Here is a 19,058-nt window from a genome sequence, read left to right as displayed (position 1 = left end):
TTTACCCAATGTAAAACTCTTAATAATTCTACTGGAAACATTATCTGAAAAATAAACTATACTCGTGGAAAATATATTTGACCAAATTTTATAGTATTTTAGAGACCGCAAACTTGTTTCCCAACCCTCATAGATAAAGGTCAAATTTTTTCACTTCTCGAGAAACTTGGTCCCAATAGTATCCAAATATAAATTCAGTTTCTCCGAAATTAATTTTTTCTGGGGAGTGATTTTCGCACTCCCTAAATTATTATCCGCAATCAACTTATATTGATTTTTGCACTCCTCAAAAGTTAATAATTTGAAGATCAACCGCATATTGATTTTCGCACCTCTTTCGGAAGTGCGGTTAATAATTTGGGGAGTGCGAAAATCACTCCCTTTTTTTAATAATTATATAATCACATTCACTTGACAAACTCAAATATGTGTGTGGGTTCTACACACTGCACACATATTCTAGTGCGTGTATGGGTGCATGTTTGGGTGTGATTGTAGAATGACTCGCACTCCCTGATTTTTTTTCACTCCCTTCAGCTGCTTCTCTCACCGCAACGACACCAAAATCTCTCTCTCTCTCTCTCTCTCTCTCTCTCTCTCCAGTTAATAAATACTCTCTCCAGTTAATAAATACTATATACTCTTTCCGTCTTTCTTCCCTTAAAGCCCCTCCTCTCTCTCTCTCTCTCTCTCTCTCTCTCTCCACCCAATTCTCTCTCTCCTCCTGCCGGCCAGCTCGCCGGAATCCACCTCGATCTCTCCTATAATCAAACCCTCCCCTCTCTTCTCTTCTTCTCCCGTCCATACCCGATCGAACCGCCGGATACTCTCCCGATCTCAACTAATTTATACGCACACATATATCTATATCTATATAAATATATGCGTATACTTTTAAAGACACATTGATTCTCACAGCTTTATCCACCTTTGCGATGGAAGATTGCACGAGCGGCGAGGAAGATTATTACTACTCCGATCGAGACTCCCTCGACGGACTCGAGAACGACGAGTCCGATGTCCAGTGGGTCCCACCGAAAGGCCCTACAAGTAAGGTATTAATTCAATGCGCGTTTGGATACGTGAGACGGTTAGTTTTTTCGAATTCAATCCTGTGTCGTTTATGATGGCCGAGGAAGTCCTTGATTTTTTCAGCTTCTAGTTTAATTCCTTTTTTGCTCTAATAACTATAGATACATCATTTACCCAAAAAACTATAGATACATCTTTTCTACTGAATTGGAGCTGTTTGTTTGTTGTGAACTGTTTTCGGAGGGATGTGGTTCGATTATTTGGGATTTATTGTGTGTTATACGGAGCTTTGCACCGGCTTTAATAGGGCTCCGCGCAAGGGCGCGGTGGATTTGGGCCGAGGTACACGTAAACTGGCCCAGACACCTGAGTTATTAAAAAAAAAAAAGACTTGTTAATCTTATTACTGGCTGAAGTTTCATTTTGTTGATTTTGGGCCTCTAGTATAGTGATTGAATTATTGGTTGGGACATGGGGGGGGCGAAAAAAGGAATCTTGCCGCTATCCCAATGCCGAATATTTGCAATGTTCATTAGCTTTTTCAATGGCTTCTCTTGCGTCATCGAGTATGAGTGGTTTTTTTACAGAATTAACAATCTTTTTTGGAATACTACCAGCCAAAAATATCTTTTAATGCCATTTTGTTGGGCGTGGTCGTGGGAGAAGTTTTTTTGATTTGAAGGATGGCTCTTCAACATATTTTCACCTCTCTATAAAGGATTGAAAAGGGTTTTGTTTTGTTGGTGGATGGCTATGTTGTGCATTTCTCAATTTCTAGGCATAAAATTTCCTGTGATTATGATTGTATGGGTATTGCTTCACTTTCTACAGCACGTAAGTAGGAAGTGTGAGTATTCACCATGATTTCTGAATGTTAAACCCCCTTGAGGATGAACTATGGTAGTAACTTGTTTTTGTAGGTTTTGAGTGGAATACCGGCTACTTGTGAAGTACCCATTACACAATCTGAACCCCTATCTGATAGTCGCTATAGAAGGGATGTGGTTTTTGACTGCATTTTTGTACGAAAAAACTACTCCACAATGATGTGGCAGTGAAGCACAGATATTTGTAGGAGGGAGTCGCGTAGGCATCAGATAGTTGCCATTGTGTATCAGATACATAGCAAACGAATCCATACTGTGTAATACATGTGTCTCTTATCCATATCCGTAGATTATAGAAAGCATTAGAAAAGATGATGGCATAATAAACTAGATTTGAGCAATTAAATGAAAGAAAGTGCAAAGAGAAGTGCACAATAAAGGCTGTGGATTGTTCTATTATTTTACTGTGAACAATTGAGACTTCCAATGGAAATGCTTTGTCTGTGCGACCCATTGAAAATAAAGAAGTAAACTTGCTTTGAACCCATAAGTAATACTGAATTTCAAATCTTGCATTAGAAAACTACAATGTTTGTTGGGTTTCTTTATATTATGTACCAAATGATGCTTGAATTTTTCTTCACAGACAGACTTAGTCTACTGTAAATTTGTGATTTATTTGTTATGTGTTTTGTTGTTATCCTTGTATCTAAACTCTATAGCCTACCCTGTATACTTAGTATGTATACGGCCATCATTGTGCGGCTGTGGCGTTTCTAACTAATGAGCCACAGTGTTAGGTGGTTTGGTTTGAAGAAAAAAGGGGTTACAAAGAGCAGTATCATTCTGTTTGGGAGTTTTGTAAGAAAGTTCTGTATTTACAGCATTGATATGTGCTTCAACTTTTGCAGGTAATCACAAAAGAGTCTCTTTTGGTTGCACAGGTAAAAGAGAAACATCCTCTTATTTACCTTTTGTGTTGCTGTTGTGAATATATCAGCTTTTTCTTGGAAGACTGAATTTTACCTACTGTGCATTTTTTTAGAGGGAAGATTTGCGTAGGGTAATGGATTTGCTGTCTCTAAGAGAATTTCACGCCCGGACTCTACTCATTCATTACCGCTGGGATGTGGAAAGGTTGTTTGCGGTGCTTGTGGAGAAGGGAAGTTCTTTCTTGTTTGATGAAGCGGGTGTGACTGTTGTTGAAAAACATGATCTTGATTCATCTCCATTTGCCACCGTGGCATGCAATATTTGCATGGAGGATGTACCTGGTACTGCGGTGACAAAAATGGAGTGTGGCCACAACTTTTGCAACGACTGTAAGCTTGGATCTTTTGTCTGTTGGCTTGCTAGCTTTATTACCTTACAGTAGTTATCTAAGGAAGTTTCCAAAACCATGGACTAGTTCCAAAACCATGGACTAGCCTATGAGCCACTTTAATGCACAGGCCCACAGAACTTGCAGATTTTAGATGAAGGTTTCGGACTTCAATTTTCAGTACGAGGAAAAAGGATCCAGTAATTGTATTTATGCTCCTGTTACTGTTCTACCTACCTGATACTTTGGAATTACCTTGCTCGGGATTTTGTAACTTCTTGTTGGGGAGTGCATTTACTACTAGGTTGTTTAGAAATATAACTTCTTGGGGAAATATCATTCTGAAACATATAATTTATATTGGGGTTTATGTTCATCTTTCATATATTTGGGTTCTTGCTTTTAGGTTGGACGGAGCATTTTATTGTGAAGATAAATGAGGGTCAGAGTAAGCGTATTAGGTGCATGGCTCACAAATGTAATGCTATCTGTGATGAAGCTGTTATCAGAAATCTTGTTAGGAAGAGGCATCCTGATTTAGCTGACAAATTTGATCGTTTTCTGCTTGAGTCGTATATCGAGGATAATAAAATGGTTAAATGGTGCCCAAGTACTCCCCACTGTGGGAATGCGATTCGTGTTGAAGATGATGAATTTTGTGAGGTTGAATGTTCTTGTGGTTTACAGTTCTGTTTCAGCTGCTTAGCTGATGCGCACTCACCATGTTCGTGTTTGATGTGGGAGCTGTGGACCAAGAAGTGTCGTGATGAGTCTGAGACAGTTAATTGGATTACTGTACATACAAAACCTTGTCCAAAGTGTCACAAACCGGTGGAGAAGAACGGGGGCTGCAATCTGGTGAGCTGCATATGTGGGCAAGCATTTTGGTGAGATTTCTTTCTGTTTGCATTAGTTTCATTTTAGGGGTTGGTGCTATTTTTGTGAATCGCTTGCATCAGAATCCTGTGTTGTTCATGATTGGCTTCTTGATAGTTTATACTTTATAATGTGAAAGAAAAGACCAGCTTTCTTTTGAGTTTTGACCTCACCATTGTTATATAAATTGTTTATCTTTTCTAGAGATCCTTGAACTATGTTGTCGTTATTATGTCTGAAAGTTTTGTCAATTTTTTTTCCTCTCGTGTATTTTAGAGACTGGGTGGTGGGGTCTGGAAGCAGTTAGAGCCATTGTACTTTCTATATCATTATTATTTGTTTCCAACACTGTTGATCTGAGAGATGTTTGCTGATCCTAAATCTGGAGAAGTTGAAAACTTCGCCCTTCTGTGAAAATTCAAGGGATGAATGTTCCGCTCCTACTGTGTTCCTAAACCTTGATATGGGAGTCCAGGAATGGTCCTTACTGGAATCTATTTGATGTTATGAGCAGAATTGCTGGATGATTTAGTCTCTAGGGTCTTAACCACAAACCATTGGAATCAGGCTGCTCCTGATTTATGTTCTTGGCATTCATTATAAAATATCCCTAAGAGGATCAGAATACTGATGGCAAGAATTATATACTCAGAGGTGTCCTTCCCTCAATCATAGGTTTTGGTCTGTGATTTGGTTCATTTTTCATTTTGTTTGACTGTCAAGTCTTTTTTGTTCTGCTGCATCCTTCAACATCCATCACCCCTATTTTTGCCCTATTTTTGTATAGCACATTCACTTTTTTCCTATGAGATTCTATCTTTTGGTGTAGTTAAATTGAATAATTTTTTCCTTACTTTTGATGTAGTTGGCTTTGTGGTGGAGCTACTGGCCGTGATCATACTTGGTCCCGAATCAGTGGTCACAGTTGTGGTCGATATAAAGAAGATCGTGAGAAGAATGCTGAGCGTGCAAAGCGGGACCTCTACCGTTACATGCACTACCATAGTCGCTACAAAGCTCATACAGATTCCTTTAAGCTTGAATCTAACCTGAAGGAGACCATAAGAGAGAAGGTGTCGAACTTGGAGAAAAAAGATTCTAAACTTAGAGATTTCAGCTGGGTTACAAATGGACTTTACAGGCTCTTTAGATCAAGGCGGGTGCTTTCATATTCATATCCATTTGCTTTTTATATGTTTGGTGATGACCTGTTTAAGGATGAGATGACCAACAAGGAAAGGGAAATAAAGCAAAATTTATTTGAGGACCAGCAGCAGCAACTTGAGGCAAATGTTGAGAAATTATCCAAGTTTGTAGAAGAGCCATTTGATCAGTTTGCTGAGGACAAAGTTATGCAGATAAGGATGCAAGTCATCAATCTCTGTGTTATCACTGATAACCTCTGTAAGAAAATGTGAGTATGGCTGTGGTAAGTGTTAAACTTTGTTTAATATTTTTGAAACTCAAGCACTTTCTAACTTCTTGTAGGTATGACTGCATTGAGAATGAATTATTGGGTTCACTCCAGTTTGGTATACACAATATAGCTCCGTACCAGTCGAAAGGCATTGAGAAGGCAACTGAACTTTCTGTCTGTTGGAACCCTAAAGCCGAAAACACTGGCAAATGTCCAACTCCGGATTATTCGCCAAATGGTATGTTGTGTTGACTTTGTTTTCTGCTACTTGGATGTTCATTATTTATTAGAGGTGTGGAATTCTGGAATTCCCTATGCAGTTGGGAAGTATTACACTAGGTAGATTCTAATTGGTAGTTGGTGCGAAAACATTGTGTTATGTCATGGTGAGGGTCAAGGTAGTGTGGTTCATCAGACCACTTCTAAATGGTTGACATTCCTTATGGTCCTTTCACTGACACCGTCGTTTCAGTTAAACCTTACTCATTGACAGAACTTTGACAAGTTTAGTTCATGCACAAATTACTTTCTATTGTAGGTTAAAGATCACTTTGTATGTATTTTTCTAGATTCTATTTTTATACAAGTAGTGATATAATAATACTAGCTCCTAATTGTTTTGCAATATTTGTCTATGACCTATAGCTGAGGGCATGGAATTTTTCCAAATATGTGGTTTTCCAGTAAGTTAGCTAGTTATTACCATGAAGAAGAATGTGCAAAGAGGCTCTTGACACAACCCAAAAAAGAGCACACAAACACCTAGGCAACTCACAAAGGACATGGCCCAGGAACAAAGCCACTCACAAGCCTGAGATGCTTGGCTAAAACATCAATTAAACCTCTTCACCACAATTAAAATAGTTGTACTTATTGTACTACAATTGATATCTAGAAGTTGGTTGTTCTCTTTAACATTTGTATAGATAAATTAATATCAGACAGAGACGTATCACATGTTAATATGCTCAATAACCCGTGGTGGTATCCCAATGTAAATAAAGCCAACACGTATTTATATAGCTCTCATGAAGCAAAGTTGTTATTTGTTGGAAATGTCGCAGAACCTGGTCGACCTTCAGGCTCTGGGGGTTCATACGAAAGTGGATGCTCATCGAGGAATAAGCGTCCCAGAACGGGAAGCCTTGGCAGCTGCACGATTGACCTCAACTTACCAGCGGATGTCATTGATTGATCTTCGCTTTGCCATTGAAAATATTTTTAAGTGTACAGCTCTAGTGCAACCCCATTTATCCCCAAAAATGATCATATGTGATTGGAAAGCCAGACATGTTGGTAGTTGATTGCATTTTGTCGTTGATTTGATGATTCTCCCTTCTTTTTGAGATACCATGGAAGAAGACTAGGACTTATCTTGTTTTCAAGTATTTTGGAAACCACATTTTGTACATAGCCGCTCTATGGGCTTTGATGCACATAATCTGTGTAAAGCAGTAATGCTATTACATCAATTGGAGATAATTTTAAGAAATCCTTTGAGGAGGATTGTTTTGTTGGGTACTTGAATGGATGTCTTTTCTTGGATAGAGTTGCCTGGAGCTTGAAATAAGAAAGAGAAAAGGAAAGGAAAATAACTACTACTAATACTACTACTACTTGATGTTCTAGTTCTTGTAAGCTGCAAATTGCATGATTTTAGTTGAGTATTGTTTTGACCATCCAACAATATTCGACAGCAGAAGGTGTTGACTTCTTATACTATATTAGATATATGCTATTTATAAAGTATCAATTTAAATAAAGCACTTTCACGCTTAATTTAGTTACCAATTACGAAATTTACGTACTTATTTATGTAATTAGAAAGACATCTCTCCAGGAAACACCGAAAGACATCTCTCCAATGGAAATATTGTATTATCCTACGATTTTTCTAAAAGATTGATTTGTTTTTTGGTACTTGTACACTTCTAGTTTTTCTTGCTCTTTGATAGGAAAAATGTTACTAAGAAACAAAAGCGTAATTGCAAATGGCAATGCGGGATTATTCTTCTTCTGGTACGGGAATGGGAGGCCGAACCCATTCCCCATTGGAGATCGGAGCGGGGATGGAAAATGATTTCACGTTTGGGGATGGAGGAGGGATGAGTCAAACCCGCCCATTGCTATCTCTAATTTCAGGCAACTTCAATACAAGAGCAAAACTGAACTGACCCAAGCAAAAAAACATTTAACTAGCGATTGAAAACTTTTCCTCTCTGGCTTTCCATTTGGAATTTGTGACTTCGGGTGAAGATTTTGTTAGGGCATTTTAAAAACCCACAATTCATTTCTTCAATTTTCGTTCTGTTTCACCATATTAAAGGGAAAGGAAACTCCAACCTTTTCTTTAAGAGAATAGAATTTTTGCCACTCAGAATATGAGTGTAAAAAATAGGTAGAGAATTTTCTAAATGTACTTTTTAAATACAGAAAGAGATTAAAAGAAATTGAATTTACAAGTAAAGTACAAAATGATTAACAAAAAGGTGTGAACATTTGAGATGAAAATGAAGACCGGAGATTTTGACACTGATTAGATATAAGCCTAATTTTCTAGATATGTTTGGAGTGGTTGGATTACTGATTTTCTAAAAAATGGGACCAATCTGGACACCCTAATGTAAATCCGTTGAGAAGGCACCTGCATCACTTGTATAGCAGCTGACCTCTGTCCCATTTTTTGGCTTCTTCCAAGAATCAAAAACTCCATTTCCTTTCTCATCAAACACCAACAAAATCAACCCAGAGAGAGGGAGAGAAAGGGAGAGAGAGATGGATGAAGATGGTATTGGACTGGTGTTGGCTCGAGCATCCGAGCTTCGCACCAAGATCACTAATTGCATCCACAGTGCATCCACAACCGAAGACAAAAATAGTAACCCACGAGAACTAGAGGGAGAAGAGGAGGGTAATGGGTCTCCATCTCAGGACATTGATAAGGTAGCAGAGGAACAGCAAGAAGAAGAAGAAACAGAGAGTCTATTGAACATTCGCGATGCTCTCGAATCGCTTGAGGCCCAGCTCTCTTCTCTACAGGTTTGCTCTCTCTGGTTCTTTTATCTTCTTTTATTCGATAATCTTGAAAGTTGAAAAATTGGGGATTAATTGGAAACCCTAGTAAAACCCTGATTGAAGTTTTTGTTGGGTTTGATTTGGGTGCAAGAGCATGTTAGATTACTGGGTATTTTGAAGCGGTTGTATAGGCATTTCGTACCAGCATCTCCAATCCTGACCCTTTTTTTTTTTACCACAAATTCGAGTGAAAATTCGGGTGAAAAACTCTATTTGGGTATGTCATCTCCAATGCTACACCAGTTTTTTACCCAAATCTAGAAAAGGGTAAAACTCAAAATGGTAGGGAAATGGGTATGCATTGGAGATGAATTTGTAGTGTTACTCAAATTTTGGGTTTGGTTAGAGAAAAGGGTAAGGACTGGAGATGCTTAGGGTGTGTATCTCTTTTAGAATTACCCTCCTGTTCAATGATTCACAAGCAATGTTATTAAAAATTTAAAACCCATTTTCTGCTTCTTGAATGTTGAGCTTATTTATTAGAATTCATGCTAAAAGGTAAAGGTTTCAACTTTTTAATTGGTTGCTTTCTGTAAGCATCTATGTAGCATGAACATAGATACAGACACACGGGACACAGTAATTTTTAAAGAATGGGGATACGGACACAGTGGGGTACATGGCAATATATGTGTATACATATGTGTTATATATATGTAGAACTACAATAGAAGACATACATACTGAATACCAATACATTTAGGTTAGAGAGAAGAGAGGGACTTGATGATCGAGGGAGAGAGAGGAACCTGAAGATTGACAGGTCTATGATTTTGATGTTGCAAAGCAGGACTGCCTTCTTTCCTTTAAGATGTTCTCAACAGATATGTTAGGTAAATCTTTATGAACTTAATTACACTATTAGCCCTGATGCTTACCGTAATAACATATTTAACCCCCCAAAAATTAAACACATATGCCTCTGCCGTGTCTCCAAACGTGTACCAGCTGTGTTCCCTGCGAGTCCCCCTCCAAAAATTAATTTAAATTAAGGGACATGCCACGTACTTTTCTAGCCGTGTCCCCCGTGTGTCCCCATGTCCAATACACGGACACGGCGACCTTTAGTAGTGTCGGTGCTTTATAAGCATCCACCAATCACCTGATTTGCAGCCTCTCCTCGTTCATCTTTCTTCTCTGTCACACTCACCTCCCATCCTACTTGTTTGTACAATTGGTAATGCTTATTCAATTTACTGGCTCTCCAGCCTAATTCGCCCATGTGTTGAACCACATATCGTTCAGCGAATTGGGTGATCGGATTTTTTTTTTTGATAAGTAGTGACTTTTTATAGAAGCACAAACTCATTTACTAAATCGTGGGGGCATTCCCCCGAAAACACAAAGCCAAGCTATACAACTTTAGTAAGCCAAAACAAATGGCAACAGATAAAGAAACAAAGAAAGCAAAGCTAAACATCCAACCCCTACATACACACCCTACGAGGGAGAAAAAATTCCATCTGAGAGACCTCAGGTCTCTGTTAACTTGGGACTGTACCACACCCCTTTTCAGGCTAAGAACTTCCCTAATGCAGGAGATTGTTTTGAGGATAAGCTGGTCCTTTGTTGAGGCCTTTTGTTGAAAAATCCTTTGATTCCGCTCTATCCACACGGTATAGACAGTAGCAGCTCAAACATTCTTCAGAACCCAACTCTTAAAGCTCATATCTGTAGTATGCTGGATATACCAGGCCACTCTATCATCCAAAGTGGAGGTTATAAGGTATTAGATGATCTTCACACTTCAGCCCACACAGAAAAAGGATAATGGACATTGGAAGAAAAGATGGTGATGAGATTCAAGTCCAGAATTGCAGAGCGTGCAACCATCATCTATATTATGCCCCAAGACAATAATCTGTCTTTGGTGTTCAACTTATGTTGGACAGCCAACCCCAGAATAAAAGACCACCTCGGGATATTTTTGCTGAACCAGATCTCTTTAGCCCACTGTTGGATAGGCTTCTTACACCTGATTGCCTCCCCCACAGATTTTACAGAGAAGCCTTGGGGATGGGGAAGCCACACCACTTAGTACTCCTAACCACATTCATGCTTGAAATCAGGTGGAGTATGAGCCATGATAGCTTGAGTAACCCTATTTCGTTGACGTGGCCATCTTCAATCGTCATTATGAATAATAGTTGAAACTTTTGAAGAGAGGGACCTTCCAAGGTTGTACACTACCCTGTCACCAAATTTATTATAAAGGGGGCTGAGGGGATGCCAATTATCAAGCCACAAGAAGGTGTGGTGGCCATTTTCAATTCCGTATTTAATCAAGGGCTGCCCCAAACCCCTCAGCTTTAACACTTTTCTCATGGTTCAAGAGGCATCACTTGGGATGTCCATAGACCATAGACACGGAACTTTAATGAAATAAGAGTGAATCCATTTCACCCATAAAGTGTCAGCCTTATTACATAGAGCCCAGAGATGCCTAAGGATTGTGGCCTTATTCCGTTCTTTAATTCTCGTTAAGCCAAGACCTCCTTCTTCCTTAGGGCTGCAGACTTGGTCCCATCTAACCTTTGCTGCATTAGTTTTCATTTCAAAACCTGACCACAGGAAGGCCATCAACGTGCTTTCAATTTCTTTAATGACTTTACTGGGATAAGAAATATAGAACTCCAGTAGACTTGTATACTGAAAAGAACCGACTAAATCAGTTGTGCCCTTCCTCCATACGTCAAGTCCTTGGCAGACCAACTGTGAATCCTTTTCAAAATTTTCTCTTTAAGAACCAGGCAATCAGCAGACTTCAATCTAGTAGAAATAAGAGGTACTCCAAGATACTTCAAAGGGAGGAATCAGAATTTGTAGCTTATGTTTACGTAGCCTGTGAGGTTGTTCTATCCTATGCAGTGAACAAGGGAGAAAATGATCCTGTTATGGTTGAAGGATAATCAGTCTTCTCTTTACAATATCTCTCAGTATGAGGATGAAGGATACCAAATAGGAGAAGATGGAACGTGAACAACTATATGGATTTTCCCCCTACTTGTTGACCCTATAGTAATTTTAGCACATATTTTGACTCGCAATCTTTGCCATAGAAATGGAGGGCTGAGATTATAGCACATAAAGGCACTCTCTCCCTTCTCAGGTCTCCTCTCTCTCTCTCTCTCTCTCACCCTACCCTCATGAACCACCATAGGTGACTGCCCCCTTTGACGGCCCTCATCCCATCTCACGTAATTAAGTCCCCTCTCTCTCAACAACTTGTCTCTTGTTTTTTTATTTGTTCCAAACGAAAATAAGTGCTCTCTCTCTCTCTCTCTCTGGAGTCCCAGACCCATTTCTCTCCTCTCCCCTAAAAACTTTTGAGAGCTCTCTACCCAAGTGAAATTGGTGGTTATTCTTGAGTCGAGTGTACGAATGAAAATTTTGAGAGCTACTTGACGACATCTGAACTTGGTTCGAAGTTAGCTTTGATGAAAATACTACAAGAAATCAAATAACTCAGAGAGAGAGAGATGTTCTTTTATAGGTTTAATTACATTTTAACCCAAAACTTTTAAGTAATAACGTATTTACACCAAAAAAAATTTAAAAAAAATTACAGATGCACCCCCGTCGTGTCCCATACGTGTCCCACCCGTGTCCCCATCTGTGTCCCCCTCCAAAATTAAATTATTGGACAAGCCACGTGGCATGTCGGACACGTGTCCCCGTGTCCGGACATGGCAATACCTCGACCTCTAGAGGTGCGGTGCTTCGTAGGTAAGCATGTTGCTGTAGGGCTCCCAAACGTTAATGCATTTTGTTGCCGATGGAAAGGTTGTAGACTGAGTTGCTCCATTATGATTTACAACGATAATGAACTGCAAGTGTCTATATGATTTTCTTCTTACTGCGGCATGGTGCGCTTGATATTGTGGGCAGTTTCTACTCTCTTTCGTGCAAGTCTGTCGAGCAACATAGAGCACTTGCACTATTAAGCTGTACCAATTTCTTTTATGCTATTTTTGGTGGTTCTTTGACACATATCACACCATGCCAACTTCCGTGAATCCGTGGGGATGGTTCGTTACAATGCAGGATTTATTTGTCCAGACTCTAAAGAAGTATTGCAGGGAATTAAACAATGCACGGGGACCTATAATTAGGGGTACTTCTTGTAAAACTTATGGTACTTGTTTGTAGTTTCAAAGGATGTTAATTTTGAAACCTCTTATACTTGCAACCACTAGGATGGTCTTCCAGCACTTGATGTTCAAAATATGTGCTTCCTTTTATTCCTTTTCTTAGAATTGCTTCACCAGTGATGTACGAGGCTATTGCTATTGAATTCAAAGCAATGCATCCTTAAGGTCCACAGCTTAGAGTAAGGCTCAAGATGCTACCGTGATGCACAAAGGTAGGTAATAATAGAGGATCTTCATTTCGAGCAAAAATGTCTGATGTGTGAATATCTTTGTTTTCCTCTTTTATTTGCTGATCTATAGTTTAATCGGGCAATGTATGCATCGTGTACTGGGACCAACTGTTGTAATGAACGCTAGCAAGTATTGACTTGCAGTGAGGGTTACCACAATTCGCTACAGGGGTTACAAACTGCAATCCAGATTGAACAATCCCAACTGCCAACCGGGGATCGGTAGCAAACTAGAATGGATTTTCTGGCGGTCCGATTATAGAAATAGCGTACAGATGATGAGGACATTGTTATATTACAAGAAAAGACCTCATTAATCCCATTACTAATTGGATAAGAACAGAATCTTATATAGATGCTACTAGTTCTAAACCAATCCGAAAACATGGTCCACATTCGGAATGAACAAATGATCCGAAAAAGCCTACCCTCACCGTACTGCTTTCCAAAGGGTATGTGTACCATGATCTCGTTCATCGTACCCACAGTGATCTGCGATCCAGGTAACCCTTGCACTGTGTAAGTTGTGACCGAACCTGTCAGGTTGGACCGTTGAAGATATTATATATTACTGTGATGTGAAATTGGAGTTGGTCCCCCAAGAAAGGAAAGGTAGAAAAACAAACCATAGCCAAGTGAGTGAGGTTAAGTCTTGGCTTTTGTTTGTTGGGCAAATAAGTGAGAAGAAAAATGCACAGGCATTCGTCAAAAGTTCATGTCCTTTCCTTTGGTGACCCATAAAAACTGAACAAGTATTTTGTTTTTCTCTTTACTTTTCTTTTTCCTAAACAAATCCTAATTCTGGGAGCTTGCATTGCTTCACAAACTGTTGTGGGCACCTTCTCAATTCTCTTTTGATTGTCAGGCGTTACAACAACAGCAATGGTATGAAAAAGAAGCAGCCTTGGCCGAGATTGATTACAGCCGCAAGAAGCTGCTTAAGAAGCTGAAGGAATACAAAGGTGAAGAGTTAGAAGTCATACATGAAGCTGCTGCGTTTGCTAGTGAAACAGTTGATGACAACAGTGATCTCCTACTTCCCCCGTATCCCAGTCGGCCTTCCCGCTCCATGGTGTCAGAAAATGGGTATCTTTCACATTTCCCTTCAACGCGTAAACTTGCTCAGAATGGGCTCATCAATGGTAGCACAACAATTGAAGCAAGAGAGGGAAATCAAAAGCAATCTAAATCTGAAAATCCACCTAAAGGGTTCGGACTCTTCATCAATGCAGCAGCCAAGACAGTGCTTACTCTCGTGGGTGTGATATCCATTCTTGGATTGGCTGGCTGTGAACCCAGGCTTCGCAAAAGGGACGCAAAATTCAATGTGTTTGGTTTCTTTCAACAACGAGGAAATAAGGCGGAGGGAGAAATGGTCCATTGCCCGCCTGGTAAGGTTTTGGTAGTGGAAGGCGGTGAAGCTCGTTGCCTTGTGAAAGAGAGAGTGGAAATTCCATTTGAGTCGGTTGTTGCAGCACCGGATGTGAATTATGGGTGCGGATAAAATGGTTACTTACTCTCCATCTCTGTATATGCCCAAGTATTTTCGACGCAATGTCAACAAAATTTCTTTGGAAAGGCTTGTCGGTGTGATGATTTATTCCAGTTTGATTATCTTAGTCATAGAGCTTATTCTCACATTGTTTTCCTCTATTTTGGACTGAAGGTTGGTTCAGAAATTGAAGCAACTTTAGTAACCAAGACAAGATATTGTTTGCCGTGGGACAATGTGGCTTCATGTCCATTGGAGGCATAGCGAAGGTTTTGCTTTTCGATGTAATTTCAATAGGAGTATTGTTTTGCCAAAATGAAAGACGAAAGCGAGGAATGTTGCCCTAGCCAAGTGTTTTTGATTAGCAAGACTTTTCCACTGCTCTCAATCTCACCGTCCAAAAATATTCTGGACAGTCTTATGTTTAAAAAAAAAAAAAAACTCTTCTAAGGAAGGGTTTAACTGTTTAACTTTTCTCTTGATGAGTTTTTTAAAATCTGGACCACTTATTTTCAAGACAGATAGTGAGCGGGAAATGTTAAGCGGTGAGCGTAGTCTTGCTAATCAAGGAAAATCACTTCATTCCATAAGATAAACAAAAATTCTAGGTGCACAACTATCCGAACACAATACCAAGTAGACAAACACAACCTCTCACATATATATGGTTCCCGCGGATTAAATGTGTATGGGATCCACGTGTATATATGTGAGGGGTTGTGTTCGGATGGTTGCGACATCTCTCATAAGATAAATTTCATCCTGGAAGTCATGTGTATGTGAGGGGTTGTGTTCGGATGGTTGCGTCTCTCATAAGATAAATTCCACCTTGGGATCCAGACAAATAAGTTAGATGAGAGTGTTGGCCCTGTTGGGTTAATGCTCGACAGCATTGAATAATCCACTAGATATAATCATTCTTTCATGAAATACTATTACCTGAGACGTTAACAAATAAATAAATAAAAAGCCTATCTTCTTGTGTCAAGTGTATTCCACAAATACCCTAAAATATGAAATGTCACAGCAAGGCCCCCTTTTGGTCACTTGCTTGTCCCATTCAACTTTGCTGATCGTAGAACTCAAAATTCTCCGGCCGCCGTGTGCCACCACCTGAGACCCAATCCCCTCCGCGTCAAAGCTTGCCGGAACTCTGCAACCCGCCTGGAAACCGACTGGAAAACCGACCCGATTTATTCCAAAACAGAGAATTATTAAGAGCAGAGCTAGCCTTGATGGCTAGAGCACACAAGTCTTGCAAGGAAAGCGGTGTTTGGGATTTAGACGTAGGGACAAGGAAGTAAATTGCTCCAAGCTGTAGTTCTTCATTGTTGGGCACGTGAGGCACGTGAGAGCCAAGAAACATGGCTTCTGAGCTGCAGAGGAAGCAGTTTGGATTTTGGGAGAGGATTTTTCCTGCTCTGACTGGTTTTCTGAATTCTTGGAGTCCCCCATCCAAGTCAACAACCATGGCTGTGGGTGGCCATTTCATAATACCACCTCCTCTCCCTGTGATCTGAGAAGATGCACAAATGCCCATTACCAACAAGATATGAGAGAGAGAGAGAGAGAGAGAGAGAGAGAGAGAGAGAGAATATGTTAACTGGAATTTGCCCATTTGGGGATGTCATGTGGTTGTGATTTATAGGGAGAGAGAGAGAGAGAGAGAGAGAGAGAGAGAGAGAGAGAAGTATTATGGCATAGGAGACTTAGAGATAGAGAGAGAGAGAGAGAGAGAGAGAGAGAGAGAGAGAGAAGTATTATGGCATAGGAGACTTTGGACTTTGACTTTCTAATTGACTCTCTTTTCAAATGGAGTACTTGGTCTACTTACAGTCCCTTACAAGGCTTCTAGATTCAGGCCACGTTCTCCAAAATTACTGTCTTGCTAATTTTTTCGTCTTTTTCAGTTTTTGTTAGATTCACGTTAAATGCTTTAGATTTAGACTGTCCAATTATCTTGACAAGAGAAGTATGAAAAGTAAAAATTTATGAACAATTGTAAAAAAAAAAGAAAAAGAAATCATTAAAGATGATTTTTTTTTTAAACAATAGTCTTTTTTTTTTCTTTAGCATTTTCTTAAATGAATATTTTTAATTTCGGCTTACATTTTTATACCTTTTTAATTTCTCTCATCGAGACAAATGATTAGCCAAAAAATTATGATAAAAAACTAAACAAAAAGTTACGAAAATAGTGGTAGCTCAAGTGGTAAGGAAACCTAGCTAGACTCATTGCTCGAGGTGGATCCGTATGTGTATTTTCTACTTATAGAACATATATATATTCTCTTTAAAAATCAGGATATTCGAGTCAGTTATACGCATCTAGCTTAATTACTATAGTAATACTTGGTGGATAAATATGCTCTCAAACTTTAACGGTAGAAATGAAAGCTAATGCAGATTTTCCACGTAAGCTGATAGATAGCGTAGACTTTTTCTTCCATTGGAAGTTCAAATTTGTGACAATGCATGCATATATCAGCATATATACGTACTCCCCTTAGGAGTATTATTTATGAATAGTCTTTCTGAAAATTATTATTTATTTGATCTCAGGTTTAATTTGAAAGTCTAATTCAACTTTATAGGTACGAAAGCTCGCCGGCTCAGCTCATTTATGGAACGAGCCTAGAAATGAGGCTTGGGTTTGGTTCTTTTAGAAGAGAAAAGGAACTCGAATGACTCCTCGTCGAGCCGATCCTCGAACAGTTTTCGAACAACTTGGTTCATTTGCAATTCTAGTAGACGTTAATGAATGTAGCAGATAAAGAAATTAATAAGAATAAGATTTTTTGCTTAGCGTTAATAAGAATAAGATGCAATATTTATTAATTATCCAAAAATTAATTATCCAAAAAAAGGGTATTGATTTTGGCACTCCCCTAGGAGGTGTGGTTATCAATTTGGGAAGTGCCAAAATCAATTCCAAAAAAACATGCAATATTTATTTGATCGCCCCGTCAAACAGTTGAAGACATTTAGTAATCAAACATCGTGGTTTGCCTTTGTCGACTTTCCGGCCTCCGCCGACGGCAGCGATGATGGCTATAGTGTTGGGTTCCTTCGTCGAGAGAGAGAGAGATTGATTTGGGTGACTAGGGATGGTGCTGTCCACGGTGCTGTATACAGTCGGCCGGACCGTCCAATCATCTCGGCAACTAATGGTTAAGATTGCTGAGACGATTGGTCGGTTGATATTGCCCACAGCGCCGAGCAATCCAAAGCATTAATTGCCAAGACGAACGGTCTAAATGTGCACACCACCATCCCCACACTATGATTTGGGAGAGTTTGAAAAGGGAATCCTAAATTTGGGAGAAAATTTTATTGGGCTGATATTTAGTGGGCCCTTTCAAAAAAAAAAGAAAGATATTTAGTGGGCTATCTGTTGAGAAACTTGGACTTCTCAAAGGCCTATACTATACACCAAGTTTATAGCCTTATAATGTCCCACTTGTAGGCCCACTTACACTTGTCTTTACCGTTCAAATCGGTTATTTTGTAGAAAATTATTTAATTTAATCGTTCATGGATACGCAAATCCACTTGTGGGCCCATTTTAAACCTCAATAAGTCTAGGTACACTACATCATTCACTACATTTTTTGTATGGCCCACCTCGGGTTTCAAAAAAATACAAAAAAATGTTCATAAATTTTAAAATAATATATTATGGAGCCCTATAAAAAATCGGTTCCAACAAATATCGGTAAGTGTTATTTTTTGATTCGTAGAGGCGAAACTGTACAGTTGAGCAATTTCGCCCCTACAAATCAAGAAATAATACTTACCGATATTCGTTAGAACTGATTTTTTACAGGGCCCCATAAAATATTATTCTAAAATTTATGGACATTTTTCTGTATTTTTTTGGAACCCGGAATGAGCTCTACAAAAGATGTAGTGGATGGTGTAGTGGATGGATGGTAGTGTATGTAGCATGAAGATTGCTCAGTACCGAACATGAAACTGCAGATGTGATGAAAATTAACAATAGTGATAGTAATTATGAAATCAAGGGATATTTGTCATTTTTAAGAGTAAAGAATGCTTAGTAATAATAATAACATGAAAATCAAGTAAAGAGAGACCGGCATGTCTTTTCGGAGAATATCATATATACCTCATACTCTACGACATAGATGTCAACGAATTTGGAATAATAGTAAAATTAACAATCGAGTGGTGACGATAACCTACGTTCTGATCGATTGTCATCCGAGTATTTGACAAAAATAGCACACTAGAGGCTCGATTGGATGGTGTATACGGTGGGTGTATTACACAATACACCCAGATGAGAGGCTAATACACTGTTTGATATCCATTTCTTCTTCTGTATTAACTAATCTCCGTATTCGCTAATACACCCAGAACAACCATAAATTATTGCTACGTACCCTCCCAGGTAGCAATAGCTAATCCAGGTGTATACGCCTAATTTTTTACCAAAACACCCCTCCTCATCCCCTCTCCTAACGGCTCTCTCTCTTTTCTCTCTCTCTACTAACAGAGATAGTGAAGAAGAAGAAGAACAGGCCATCACCACAAAAACACACACACAAAATATATATGATATGTAGAGACTAGAGAGAGACGTACATGGGTTCCGTACATATCGGAGAGATGGA

General features: G+C 39.2%; 2 protein-coding genes across 2 annotated transcripts; both read left to right on the top strand.

The window, feature by feature from the left end:
- The first annotated feature begins 629 nt into the window (after positions 1–629).
- On the top strand, positions 630–6,994 carry LOC131307663 (probable E3 ubiquitin-protein ligase ARI2). The gene is made up of 7 exons (XM_058334293.1): positions 630–1,055; positions 2,771–2,803; positions 2,905–3,181; positions 3,587–4,067; positions 4,922–5,470; positions 5,545–5,711; positions 6,538–6,994. The coding sequence occupies exons 1-7, from the start codon at positions 936–938 to the stop codon at positions 6,666–6,668; spliced, it is 1,758 nt and encodes a 585-aa protein (XP_058190276.1). The 5' UTR covers positions 630–935; the 3' UTR covers positions 6,669–6,994.
- Positions 6,995–7,930: 936 nt separating this feature from the next.
- Positions 7,931–14,567, top strand: LOC131307843 (plastid division protein PDV2). The gene is made up of 2 exons (XM_058334554.1): positions 7,931–8,512; positions 13,795–14,567. The coding sequence occupies exons 1-2, from the start codon at positions 8,249–8,251 to the stop codon at positions 14,431–14,433; spliced, it is 903 nt and encodes a 300-aa protein (XP_058190537.1). The 5' UTR covers positions 7,931–8,248; the 3' UTR covers positions 14,434–14,567.
- The last annotated feature ends 4,491 nt before the right edge of the window (positions 14,568–19,058 follow it).

This window comes from Rhododendron vialii, chromosome 11a (assembly GCF_030253575.1).
Source record: "Rhododendron vialii isolate Sample 1 chromosome 11a, ASM3025357v1".
NCBI lineage: Eukaryota > Viridiplantae > Streptophyta > Magnoliopsida > Ericales > Ericaceae > Rhododendron > Rhododendron vialii.
Note: the sequence above shows the minus strand (reverse complement) of the source record. Positions and strands in the feature narration are given on the sequence as shown.